Genomic DNA, 14,391 nt, shown 5'->3' with positions numbered 1-14,391 from the left:
TTGTGGGAGAGGATGGTAAGCACAACAGTTTTTGCAGGGAATTTGAGAAACAAATGAAATGATGATCCATGTTTCTCCTCCTCTATTCTTTATTTTTTCTTTATGGATTAAGGTATCTTACCTAATAATAGACAAACATGTAAGTTGACCGTCCCTCTGCTATGCTCACTAGCCAATCAGGAAAGTATGCAAATTAACCCAACAAAGATGGTGGTTAATTTGCATACATAGGCAACCAGCGGCCTGGGTCCTGGGAACATCATTGGGCATCCAGATCACTCTGAGGTAGGCCACGTGTGGGCCCTGAGCAGCTTAGGAATGGCCTGAGCCAGGGGGCTCCTGGGCAGGGCCTGAGCCTGCGATCAGAGCTGAGGGGGACTCTGCCCAGGCCTAACGCCTTGGCCAGAGGCGTTTGGCCTGGGCAGGGGCTGAGCCGGCAATCAAAGGGAGCTGGGGGTCCCCTGCCCAAGCCTAAAGCCCCAGCCAGAGGCCTTAGGCCTGGGCAGGCGCTCGGAAGAAGCTGGGGGTCCCCTGCCCAGGCCTAAAGCCTTGGCCAGAGGTGTTTGGCCTGGGCAGGGGTGGAGCTGGTTATCAGAGGGAGCTGGAGGTCCCCTGCCCATGTTTAAAGCCCCAGCCAGAGGCCTTAGGCCTGGGCAGGGGCCAAGCCGGGGATTGGTGTGAACTACAGAGGAAACACCTTTTCTGACCACTCATTGGCTAAGCTCCCTGTATTCCACTGGTAATATTCTTAGTAACTTGGGTAATAAGAATCCAAGAAGGTGACCTAGGGTTTTTCCACCACACTCCTGGAGAAAAAAACGAAGGTCTGCTGCTGTAGGGCTAAGAAATGTCATATCCTGCCCTAGCTGGTTTGGCTCAGTGGATAATGCCTTGGCCTGCCGACCGCAGGGTCTGGGTTTAATTCTGGCCAAGGGCATGTAACTAGGTTGCAGGCTTCTCCCTGGCCTGGGCCCAGGTCAGGGCTCATGCAGGAGGCAACCAATCAAAGTGTTCCTCTCACTTTGATGTTTCTCTCTGTCTTTCCCTTTCTCTTCCACATTCTCTAAAAATCAATGGAAACATATCCTTAGGTGAGGATAAAAAAATAATAATAAAGAAATGTCATATCCTATGAAAGACACATCTTGAAAATGCCTAAAAAAGTTGTCATTTTTTCATGGTGAGGGACTGGAGTCAGTGTTGATGAAAACACCTTGGTGGCTGCAGTGACTGGCAGTGGCTGCAGCATTGGAGTGATGGGGCTGGTGCCTTCCCCTGATCAGCCCAGTCGCGTCCCATAAAGAGAGGCCAGACTGTGGCTTAGGCCTGCTCCCCAAGGGGAGCAGGGACCAGGCCTAAGCCATCAGTAGGACATCCCCTGAGGGCTCCCAGTATGTGAGAGGGGGCAGGCTGGGCTGAGGGACCCCCCCCCCACTCCCAGTGCATGAATTTCATGCACCGGGCCCCTAGTTACATATATGTCCTTATCCCCTCATTGCCCCCCACACCCCCTCCCCATGCCCTCACCCCCCTGGTGTCTGTGTCCTTTCCAGGCATACAAGTCCTTTGGTTGATTTTTCCCCCTTACCACCCCCCTCCCTTACCTTTCCTCTGAGGTTTCATGGTCTGATCCATGCTTCTCTGTCTCTGGATCTGTTTTTGTTCATCAGTTTATGTTGTTCATTATATTCCACAAATGCGTGAGATCATATGATATTTATCTTTCTCTGACTGGCTTATTTCGCTTAGCATAATGCTCTCCAGTTCCATCCATGCTGTTGCAAATGGTAGGAGTTCCTTCCTTTTTAGAGCAGCATAGTATTCCATTGTGTAGATGTGCCAAAGTTTTTTAATCCATTCATCTCCTGATGGGAACTTAGGCTGTTTCCAAATCTTAGCTATGGTGAATTGTGCTGCTATGAACATAGGGGTGCATATATCCTTTCTGATTGGTGTTTCTAGTTTCTTGGGATATATTCCTAGAAGTGGGATCACAGGGTCAAATGGGAGTTCCATTTGTAGTTTTTTGAGGAAACTCCATACTGTTCTCCACAGTGGCTGCACCAGTCTGCATTCTTACCAGCTGTGCACAGGGTTCCTTTTTCTCCTCATCCTCACCAGCACTTGTCATTTGTTGATTTGTTGGTGATAACCATTCTGACAGGTGTGAAATGGTACCTTGTTGTTTTGATTTGCATCTCGCAGATGATTAGTGACTTTGAGCATGTTTTCACATGTCTCTTGGCCTTCCTTATGTCCTCTTTCGAAAAGTATCTATTTAGGTCCGTTGCCTATGTTTTTGATTGGGTTGTTTATCTTTCTTTTTTTAAGTTGTATGACTTCCCTGTAAATGTTGGAGATTAAACCCTTATTGGTGATAACATTGGCAAATATGTTCTCCCATGTAGTGGGCTGTCTTGTTGTTCTGTTGATGGTTTCTTTTGCTGTACAGAAGCTTTTTATTTTGATGTAGTCCCATTTGTTTATTTTCTCTTTAGTTTCCATTGCCCTAGAAGCTGTATCAGTGAAGAAATTGCTTTGTCATATGTCTGAGATTTTGCTGCCTGTGTTTTCCTCTAATATTTTTATGGTTTCCCATCTTATGTTTAAGTCCTTTATGCATTTTGAGTTTATTTTTGTGTATGGTGTAAGTTGTTGGTCTAGCTTCATTTTTTTGCACGTGTGTGTCTAATTTTCCCAACACCATTTATTGAAGAGAATATCTTGACTCCATTTTATGTTCTTGCCTCCTTTGTGAAATATTAATTGAGCATAGTGGTTTGGCTCAATTTCTGGGTTCTCTATTCTATTCCATTGGTCTATATTCCTCCTCTATTCCTCATCTGGATGAATGATAGTAACACCCACCCAGGTACCTCAAACCTGAAACTAGGGAAATCCTTGATTCTTCCCTCTCCCCTTTCTATTGATTCAACATCCTTTTTCTCTAACCAATTCCCTAATTTCCAACCTTAATTTCACAGTCATAGCTTGAGTCACTATCTTCTCTCTTCCCATTTCTTCCCTCTGCCTCCCCCCAAATTGGAGAGTCCCAGTCTAACTCCTGTTCCTCCTTTAAAACATGCCTCCCTTTAAGAAGCCTCCCTTGACTTCTATTCATCAAGGTCTATCCATGTTCGTGTGTGGCCTTATGTCTGCTTCCATACAAGTTCTATTGCATTTATTAACTGAACTATATTAAAACTTTTAAAAGTTCCTTTGGATATGGACAGTATCTTATTATTCACTGGTTTATATACACAACTAGCAATCTGCCACATAACAAATAATTGATGAGTGAATGATCACCTAGAATAGATATAATTTAATTTTTTAAAATATATTTTTATTGATTTCAGAGAGAAAGAGAGAGGGATAGAGAGAAAGAAACATAATGATGACAGAGATTCATTGATCAGCTGCCTCCTGCACACCCCCTCTGGGAATCGAGCCCACAACCCAGGCATGTGACCTGACCAGCAATCGACCTGTGACCTCTTGATTCATAGGTTGACACTCAACCACTGATCCATGCTGGCCAAGCCTAGATTTAATTTTATATGTGATTATGTATTGCTAGTTTGGGTATCTTGCCTATTAACCATTGATTGTTATACTGATAGTTGACTTAAATAACTTTGTAAACATGTAATTATTAATTTATGTCTGCATGTCTAATCATTGTGCTAAGTTCTATTAGAGCACTGGTTTTCAACCTTAAGCATGCATCAAGTCACCTGGAGGGCTTGCTAAAATATAGGGGCTACCACCAGTTTCTGACTGAGTTGGGACCAGAAAATTTTTATTTATAGTACGTTCCCAGGTGATACAGATGCTGCTGGTCCAGGAACCACAATTTGAGAACCACCAAATAAGGGTGTTAGTTCTTAAACCTAGCTATACATTGGAATCACCCAAAGAAACTTTAAACATTACTGATGCCTGGGCTCTACCCCAGAATGGTTAAATCAGAATCCATGAGGGGTGAGGACCAATACAGGTTTTTTAAATTTTATTAATTTTAATTTGAAATAATTTCAGGCTGGAAAAAAAAAAGGTTTAAAATATTACAAAGAATGCCCATACTTTTCCAAATGTCAACATTTTATATAACCACTAGAGGCCCGGTGCACGATATTCGTGCACTGGGGGCTGTGGGGGTCCCTCAGCTTGACCTGCACCCTCTCCAATCTGGGAGCCCTCAGAGGAGCCCTCTCCAATCCGGGAGTTTCTGTCTGTCTTTGAAATCATATGAGCGAATTATATGGGACCGCAACTCAGTTTGGTTTGTTGCTCACAGAATAATAGAAGCTTTTTTTTTCTTTGCTTTATTGGTGATTTCCTGGAAGTTTTAGGATATCTTCCCTTTAATTATTCCTAGATACTGATTTTACTTATGTCTCTCACCTTTGCTTTCCCTCCATCCCCCACCGCAACAGTAACTTGCTCCAGGCTCACTTTGCTCTAGTGCAGTGGTTCTCAACCTTCTGGCCCTTTAAATACAGTTCCTCATGTTGTGACCCCCAACCATAAAATTATTTTTGTTGCTACTTCATAACTGTAATTTTGCTACTGTTATGAATCGTAATGTAAATATCTGATATGCAGGATGGTCTTAAGCGACCCCTGTGAAAGGGTTGTTCGACCCCCAAAGGGGTCGTGACCCACAGGTTGAGAACCCCTGCTCTAGTGTCTAGGTAGGAGATCTGTCTGCCACCAGAACTACGATTCCCAGCATTCCTGGTGCTCCCCGCGCTCTGGGCTTCTGCTTCTGGTCCTGGGGCTGCCACCAAAACTACTAATTCTAGAATTCCTCATGCTCCCCTCAATCTTGGTTTTCCCTTTCTGCTCTGTCCACATCCCAGGCCTCCCACTCTGCCAAGTCCTCCAAGCTGCCAGCTCTCCCTCTCTGTTCTCCATCTGGCAGCTTGGGGAGCCAAGTTCCCCAAGCTGCTCTACTCTCTGCCGGCTCTCCCACTCTGCTCTCTGCCCAGTGCCTGCGTATGCAAATTAACTGGCCATCTTTGTTGGGTTAATTTGCATACTCACTCCTGATTGGCTGGTGAGCATAGCAGAGGGAGGGTCTATTTACATGTTTCTCTTTTATTATATAGGATATGAAATGATCAAAACCAGGCAATTAACTGATAAAATACTAACTAAACTGTAGATGTTACTCAAATTTTATCAATTGACCCAACAATGTTCTTTTACTGTCCAATGATCACACATTGCCTTACTTTTTTTTATTCTTTCCCCACCCCCAGCCTTATTGAGATACACATACTTAATATATAACATTGTGTAAGTTTAATGTGTGCAACATAATGATTTAATACAGCTGTATATTGCAAAATGATTACCACATTCATGTTACTTAAGAAAGCCATCATCTACATAATTATAAAATTTTGTGTATGGTGAAAACATTTAGGTTCTACTCCCTTAGCAAATTTTAAGTACATAATACAGTATTGTTATCTATAGTCACCATTTTGTACATTAGATCCCCAGAACTTATTAATCTTATAACTGGAAGTTTCTACACTGTGACCAACATTTCCCCACCCTGGCAACTACTAACATACTCTCTGTTTCCATGAGTTGGGATTTTTTTTTTAAAATTTCATATATAAGTAAGTTCATGTAGTATTTGTCTTTCTTTGTGTGACTTATTTCATTTAGCCCAATGTTCTCAAGGTCTATCCATGTTGATGCAATGTGAGGATTTCTTTAACACTCATGGCTGAATAATAAATACTCTGTATACATAATCATATTTTCTTTATCCATTCATCTGTCAATGAACACTTAGGTTGTTTTCATGTCTTGGCTATTGTGAATAATGCTGCAGTGAAGATGGAAATGCAGCTATCTCTTCAAGATAGTGATATAATTTCCTTCTGATGTATAACCAGAAGTAGAACTGCTGGATCATGTGGTAGTTATCTTTTTAATATTTTGAGGAACCACAATACTGTTTCTGTTTCCATAGTGAATTTACACTACCACCAACAGTGCACTAAGGTTTTCTTTCTTTTTTAAAAAAGATTTTAAAATTTTTTTATTCATTCACTATTTTAGAAAGGAAGAGACTTCGATTTGTTTTTCCACTTATTATGCATTCATTGGTTGATTATTGTATGTACCCTGACAGAGGATTGAACCCACAACCCTGGTGCATCATGATGATGCACCAACCAACTAAGACACCTGATCAGGGCAGGTTTTCTTTTCTCTATATCCTCACCAACACTCATCTCCTGTCATTTTGATAATAGCTATTCTACCAAGTTTAAGACGATATCTCATTTTGGTTTTGATTTGCATTTCTCTCATGGTTATTGATGTGGAGCATCTTTTCATGTAATTGTTGGCCATTTGTATGTATGTATTTGGAAAAATATCTATTCAGTTCCTCTGCCCATGTTTTAATTGGATTTGAGTTTTTGTTTTTGTTTTTTGGGGTTTTTTTGCAATTGAGCTGTATGAGTTCCTTATATATTTTGGATATTAATACCTTATGTAATATATCATTTGCAAACATTTTCTCCCATTCTGTAAGTTGCCTCTTCATTCTGTTGTTTATTTTGCTGTGTAGAAGCTTTTTAGTTTGTTATAGCCCCACTTGTTGATTTTTGCTTTTGTTGCTTGTGCTTTGGTGTCATAGCCAAAAAAAATTCAAGATCATCTTTAGTATTTTCTTTATATAAGGTCATGTCATCTGGAAACAGAGACAGTTTTATTTCTTCCTTTTTGACTTTGAGGTCTTTTTATTTTTTTTGACTAATTGCTTTGGCTATGACTTCCAATACTATGTTGAACAGGAGTGGTGAGAGTGGGCACATTTGTCTTGTTCCTGATTTTAGAGGAAAAGCTTATGGTTTTTCATCATTGATTAAGATATTAGGTGTGGGTTTGTCATATATGGCCTTTATTACATTTGGGTATGTTCTTTCAATACCTAATTTGTTGAGAGGTCCACATTGTATTTAATTGTAATGTCTTCATTTTCAATCTGTGGCTATTCCTTAGTCTTTGTGTTCAATGACTTTGACACTTTTGAAGACTACTGGTCAGTTATTTTGTAGAATTTCTCTTAATTTGGACTTGCCTGATGTTTCTCAATGATTAAATTCATTGTCCTTTAATATTTTAGGCAAGAATACCAAAGAAATGATGTGCCCTTTTCTGCCTTATATCATATAATGAGTCACATGATATCCATATCTTATTACTGATAATTTGAACTTTGCTCAATTGGTTAAGGGTGGTGTCTGCCAAGCTTCTCCTGTTAAAGTTACTGTTTTGCCCTTTGTAATTATTTTTTTTAATTTTATTTTATTGCTTACAGTCTTGCCCTTTGTAATTATTAATTGTATAGAGAGACACTTGAAAATATCCTTTCTCATCATACTTTCACCCACTAATTGGTGCTTCTTGCAATAATTATTACTGAAGTGTGTCCCAATTGTGATTTTTTTTTATTTTGATCCTTTTTCCTGCATTAATTAAGCTTCAATTTTAAGGAATAGCTATCCTTTTTCCATTTCTTAGTCAATTATTTATAATATCATGGATTTGTAGATACTTCTTTTCTTCTATAATATTATTATCATGAGCTATTCATTGCTTAGATTGTCCTAGATTTGGTCATTGAGAACTCTCTGAAGTTGGTTTCTATTTTCTTTCAACATGCCCTGTCTTTTTTTTTTTTTTTTTTTTTTTTTTTTTGCACTTACTTTCTGGCACTACAAGGTGTTCTACACCAGGGATTCGCAAACTTTTTTTGTAAAGGGCTAAATAGTAAATATTTTAAGCTTCAAAGGCCATAAGTCTCTGTTGCATTTTTGTTTGTTTGTCTTACAATCTTTTAAGGATATGAAACCACTCTTAGCTATGGATTTGGCTCACAGACCATTTGCTAATCCTAGGTTAAAATCTAGGTTAATCTTGTACTCTCTTTGCCCTAGCCTTAGAATCAGCCATTTCTTCCAGGGGCCTTTTATTGGAGAACAATATTTTAAAACCAATATCTGGGCACTAGTTATGCTCATTGCTACTGTGGTGTCATTGATATTGACCCTTTTAATGAACAAAACTGTTAAATATCTGCTCATGCAAATATATGCACACATTTCATGCATCTATTTATCTGTCTATCCATCCATCCATCTGAAACACAGTGAGCTCATAATGAAATATCCAAGCCAGAACCCCAGAGTTTATTTTAGCCTTCCTCTTTCTCTATTTATAATTTCTTTCCCTGACAGTGAGAAACCTGGCTCTCATTATTTACAATATATTTATTTATTTGTTCAACCGTAGAACACACAAAAATAGTTTCAATATTGCTAACTCACAACCCTGGGAAAAAAATTTTCACTAACTAGTGTGTAGTTATTTTTGTTTTTAGCATCATAGGATAGAGTCAAAATATTGTTTTCCAATGTTATTTAAGTTAATCCTTTTCTTCTCCACTATCTTCAGGATGGTTATATATTTCATCTGTTATATAATTAATAGGGACCCAGTGCACGAATTCGTGCACCTTGAAAGGAACTGTGGGCTGCAAGGCTGCAGTGGGCACAGGGGCAGGTCTCAGCCCATCCTCCGCACCCCCGTCCAGCCCCTCCTGCTGCAGCCCCCAGTCCCCTGTCTGCCAGCAGCCCCACTCCCACTGCCGCCACTCCCACACACTAATGGCGCTGGCCCCACTCACACCCACTGACAGTGTGTAGCAATTGGGTCTGGTGCCAGCAGTGGGTGTGAGTGGGGCTGGCGCCATCAGTGGGTGCGAGCAGTGGGTGCGAGGAGGGCCAGCACCGGCAGCAGGTGCGAGTACCAGGAGGGACTGCACAACACAGGAGCAAAGAATTTTCAGTAACCACCAGAGGCTTGCCCTGATGACAGCGACCGGTGCCCCATCTTGGTCTGGTGCCCTCGCTCAGCTCACCTGCTCCACCATCCCATTGCAGCCAATGCCCGCCATGTTCTGCACGTGCCCCCTGGTGGTCACCACACGTCATAGTCACCAGTTGTTGTTCAGTTGTTCTGCCATTCAGTCTATTTGCATATTAGGGTTTTATATATATAGATGTTAATTTGTTACCATTTCCTTTCCATTCTGGGCACTCTCCCCAACTTCCTGGTTGTTGTTGTTTTTGTCTATCAATATATGCATTTGAAAAAGCACAGGTAATTTTTAAAGTGTCCAGGTGAGTTTACAGTAGCTAAGATCGGGAAACAGCCCAAATGCCCATTAGTAGATGAGTGGATAAAAAAGCCATCATACATTTATACCATGGAATACTATCCAGCAGTAAAAGAGAAGAATTTCTTTCTTTTTTTAATTAAACTTTTATTGTTCAGATTATTACAGTTGTTCCTCTTTTTTCCCCCATAGCTCACCTCCACCCAGTTCCCACCCCACCCTCTGCCCTTACCCCTCCCACTGTCCTCATCCATAGGTGTACAATTTTTGTCCAGTCTCTTCCTGCACCCCCACACCCCTTTCTCCCACACCCCTTTTCCCCCAAGAATTGTCAATCCACTCCCTTTCTATGCCCCTGATTCTATTATATTCACCAGTTTATTCTGTTCATCAGATTTTTTATTCACTTGATTTTTAGATTCACTTGTTGATAGATATGTATTTGCTGTTCATAATTTTTATCTTTACCTTTTTCTTCTTCCTCTTCTGAAAGAATACCTTTCAGCATTTCATCTAATACTGGTTTGGTGGTGATGAACTCCTTTAGCTTTTTCTTATCTGTGAAGCTCTTTATCTGACCTTCAATTCTGAATGATAGCTTGGCTGGATAAAGTAATCTTGGTTGTAGGTTCTTGGTATTCATCACTTTGAATATTTCTTGCCACTCCCTTCTGGCCTACATAGCTTCTGATGAGAAATCAGCTGACAATCATATGGGTACTCCCTTGTAGGTAACTAACTGTTTTTCTCTTGCTGCTTTTAAGATTCTCTCTTTGTCTTTTGTCCTTGGCATTTTAATTATGATGTGTCTTGGTGTGGTCCTCTTTGGATTCCTTTTATTTGGGGTTCTCTGCGCATCCTGGACTTGTAAGTCTATTTCGTTCACCAGGTAGGGGAAGTTTTCTGTCATTATTTCTTCAAATAGGTTTTCAATATCTTGCTCTCTCTCTTCTTCTGGGACCCCCATACTTTGGGTGTTGGTACACTTGAAGTTGTCCCAGAGGCTCCTTACACTATCTTCATATTGTTGGATTCTTTTTTCTTTTTGCTTTAATGGTTGGGTATTTTTTGCTTCTTCGCATTTCAAATCTTTGACTTGATTCTTGGGATCTTCTTGTCTGCTGTTGGATCTCCGTATATTATTCTTTATTTCAGTCAGTGTATGCTTAATTTCTAGATGGTCTTTTTTCATATCCTCCAGGGTCTCACTAAATTTATCAGAGGATACTAGAAATTTCTTGAAAAACCTTATAACTGTGGTTTTGAACTCTATATCCAGTAGTTTTCTTTCCTCCATTTCTGTCATTTGTGACCTGTTTCTTTGTCTCTGCATTTTTTATGCTTCCCTGTGTTGGTAGAGTGGCTCTGTGTGCTAGGTGTCCTATAGGGCCCAGTGGCTCAGCCTCCCCAATTACCTGAGGTGGACACTCTTGGTGCACCCCTTTGTGGGCTTTGTGCACAGTCTTGTTGTAGTTAATCCTTGATTGTTGTAGGTATCACTGGGAGGAATTGACCTCCAGGCCAATTGTCTGTGAGAAACAGCTGTGTTTACGGTGGGAGAACTTCTGTGCTGGAGACACCCTGATGGGACAAGACTTGCTTCAGTGGGGCTTTGGTGCTCACTGAGTCTGCCCCCTGAGTGTGTCCCTTATGGGTCTGAGGAGTTGTAATCTGGATGGTCCCACTCTGACCATGCGGCACACTGGTTCTTGGATCTCAAAGGACATAACTTTTGCTCTTAATTTAGCCTCTGCCTGAGGCTACCCAGCAGGAGCTACGAAGAGATCTGCAGTTTCCCCTTCCTTGTTTTGGGTTTGGAGGTGCCCAGATGAGGCCCAGCTGTGAAGCAATGCAAGGTGCTGTGGGGCCTTGGGCCTTCTCTTGGAAGTTCTCGATCTGTCTGGCCCAGCTGCAGTTTGTTAGATAATTTTCAGATTGCAAAGGGACAGGGCATTCATATGCAAAAGCCTCTGCAGCAGCTTGGGTGGGGCGGGGTCTCAGGGAATCAACAGGGTGGAGCAAACAGCTGTGGCTGATCCTCAGCCCTGCCCTAAAAGATCCCGTGTCTTAGTGTCCCAGTAATCGCTGCAAGCTCCTCTGAGAGAAAGCCGCCCTCGAGTTTCCAGTTCTGCCCACTGCCAGACAGTCCAGTTTCTCCCCGTATGAGTCTGGGTCCCCAGAGACTTCCCAGAACTAGCATTCAGAGCAGTCCAGGGCTTGTGACTCCCTCCCAATTAAAAAAAACAGCCGCGTCCTCAGTTGCCAGCCATTTCCTTGCGTGCCTTCGTACATCTGCACTTTACTTCCACACCTCCTCTGAGTCTCAGTGTGCTTTTCTCTTTCCTTTTAGTTGTAGAATTTCCACTCAGCCAGCCTTTCGGTAGTTCTGGATGATGTCCGTTTTGCCGTTTAGTTGTATTTTTGAAGTTGTTGTGGGAGGCAGCAATTTCCGGTGTTTACCTATGCCACCATCTTCAGAGAAGAATTTCTTACCCTTTGAGACAGCATGAAGAGTGTCATGCTAAGTGAAATAAGTCAGTCAAAGAAAGACAAGGATCACATGATCTCACTCATATGTGGAATTTAAGCAACAAAATAAACTGATGAATGGAGTGGATACAGAGACATGGAAGCATGGAAGAGAGTGTGGAATCTCAGAGGGTAGGGGGGAAGGGTGGGTGGGTGGGAGGTAATCAACCAAAGACCTTGTACGCATATATGCATAACCCACGGACACAGACAGTGGGGTAGAGAGGTCCTGGGGTGGGGGCCCGAGGTGGGCTGCAGGGGATTGATGGGGGAAAAGGTGTACATATGTAATACTTTCAATAATAAAGGCTTAAAAAATAAATCCTATATAATAAAAGGCTAATATGCAAAACTGAATGGCAGAACAACTAGTCCCTATGATGTGCACTGACCACCAGGGGCAGACGCTAAACTCAGGAGCTGCCCCCTGGTGGTCAGTGCACTCCCAATGGGGGAGTGCCACTCAGCCAAAAGCTGGGCTCACTGCTGGTGGGCCTAAGCCATCAGTCGGACATCCCCCAAGGGCTCCCAGACTGTGAGAGGACACAGGCTGGGCTGAAGGCTTCCCCCCACCCCCAATCACCAAGTGCACGAATTTTGTGCACTGGGCCTCTAGTAAAATAAGTAAAAACATCACTATAATTATATAAATAAATAAATAAATAAATAAAGTGTTCAGGTGACTGAAATGTGAAGCTCAGTTTAAGAACTATTATATTTAGGACAGAAAAGAAACAGAAGACATAACTTTTGCTCTTAATGGGTAATCTAGGCAAAAGTCAGCATCCATGTGAATTTTAAAAAGATAATTGTAAATTAATATAATAATGCCCTAAGTGTTTTAAGTAAAACATAGCAGAAATCATATAATTATTAATGGAACAGAGAATAAGTATAATGATCAGAGTATTATGAAATTAGACAAGAAAGGCTTCTTAGACTTGAGTGTTGATTTTTGTCTGAAAGAAGAGAGGGTTAAAATCATCCTAAAATTGTTATTTCTTTCTAAAGATGAAAATCTACAGCTGGTAAACCATGAAGCAAGTTCTGTGGCAGTGGATGTTGTTCCTCATGTTGACAACCCGACCTTTGAAGAAGATGAAATTCCTGATCAAGAGACTGCTGTTCGAGAAATTAAATCATAAAATCTGTGTCAATAGAAAACTTGAACCTTTAGTAATAACAGAACTGCCAATCGGGGCCTAGTTTGCTATTAATGAACTGGATAAATTTAATAAAGTAAGAATGATATTGAAAGTGCTGAGATGACTATTATTATGCTATACTTAAATAGCTTAAAATATTTAACCTATTAACTTTTTTTCATAAACTCATTATAATGTTTTTCATAGGCTAGTTTCCTCCCAATAGTGATAGCAAGATTTTTAAACATTCAAAACTCTCTTCAAGTAGTCATGTTTTTCATTTATAACAGTTTTCTTATAAAAACATGTTGCTTTTAAAATGTGAAGTAGCTATAATTATTTTATTTTATGATAGTATATTAATTAAAAATCTACTACTTTAGCTTGGGCTATATGTGTCAGGGTTTTTCTCCAGGTGCTTATATTGATCTGGAATTGTATTGTAAAAAGCAATGCAAACTTAGGCTAATACTTCATCAAATGTCTAATTAAGCTACATTAAGTTGATAGAACAAGATTAAAGCAAAACAATCATTTTAACTATTCTTGTTTTTTAAATTAGGCTAAATGTACTTCATGTAAGTCGAGCATAGTTTATCAGAGAATATGGACTGGACTGGATTAGTTGGTATATTAGTGACACTAATTTGGCACAAAATTATGGACAAAAAGTTTCCTTACAAAACTGCTATATAACTATTTCTCAGACTTTAATAATGGAATTTTCAAAAGCAGAGTATATAAATTATCATACTAAGTGAAAATGATAAGTCACACACAAAATTAGTAATTGATCTTTGTATATGAATTAGTCTACAGAAATAGTCTGAAGAAGATGTTTTCCAAGTAACGTTGACTTTAAAATTGAGTTTACATTTTACTTAAATAGGCTAAAATTACATTAGGTAAACTAAAATTCTGCCCAGGTAGCTATAAATTTTGTGAATGCATTTTCTTGGTGTTTGAAAAAGAATTGGGGGAGGGGAGAGAATTCCAGGTGCCTTAATATAAAGTTAGAAGCTCATCCACCAAAGTTAAATAGAGCTATTTAAAAATGCACTTTATTTGTATTTTGTGGCTTATCTGTGGTTTTAGAATTTTGTTTCCAGTGCAGATTCCAGCAGAATTTAGGCAAAAGCAGAACAGACATGTATTTTTTTTTGTTTGCTAAATGTAGAACAGATGAAACCATTGCATTCTTATACACTGATTTGAAATGCTGTAAATATGTCCTGATTTGTATTGATTCTCTTTAAATATAAAATGTAAATAAAATATTCCAATAAATTTTTGTGTATGGCATTTAGTTTAACAATCATATATTAATTTTCATATATTCTTGGATTGTGGAGGAAAAGGTAATTTATATATTTTATCAATAAAAACTAAAATGTTAGTATTATATACATTGACAAATTTCATTACATAGAAACCTCTGCCATTACAATATAACTGACCCTACCATGAATTATTTTAAAAAATCAGCAAGGTAAATAATAAGGT

At 39.9% G+C, this 14,391-nt stretch overlaps 1 protein-coding gene across 5 annotated transcripts in view; it reads left to right on the top strand.

Annotated features, from left to right (window-relative positions):
• The window catches only part of RNF128 (ring finger protein 128), a 148,515-nt gene extending 134,327 nt beyond the window's left edge, over nt 1-14,188 (top strand). For 3 of the 5 annotated variants that reach the window (XM_059679942.1, XM_059679943.1, XM_059679940.1), the window contains one exon: nt 12,755-14,188. In XM_059679942.1, the coding sequence (XP_059535925.1) occupies nt 12,755-12,888 (134 nt within the window). In that variant the 3' untranslated portion in view covers nt 12,889-14,188. Of the gene's footprint in view, nt 1-5,815; nt 5,942-12,754 lie in introns of all 5 variants that reach the window. The other 2 variants (XR_009450741.1, XM_059679941.1) reach the window with 1 other exon arrangement.
• The last annotated feature ends 203 nt before the right edge of the window (nt 14,189-14,391 follow it).

Source organism: Myotis daubentonii, chromosome X (assembly GCF_963259705.1).
Source record: "Myotis daubentonii chromosome X, mMyoDau2.1, whole genome shotgun sequence".
NCBI classification, from domain to species: Eukaryota; Metazoa; Chordata; class Mammalia; order Chiroptera; family Vespertilionidae; genus Myotis; species Myotis daubentonii.
The sequence above is the reverse complement of the archived record's forward strand: the minus strand, read 5'-3'. Positions and strand labels throughout refer to the sequence as shown.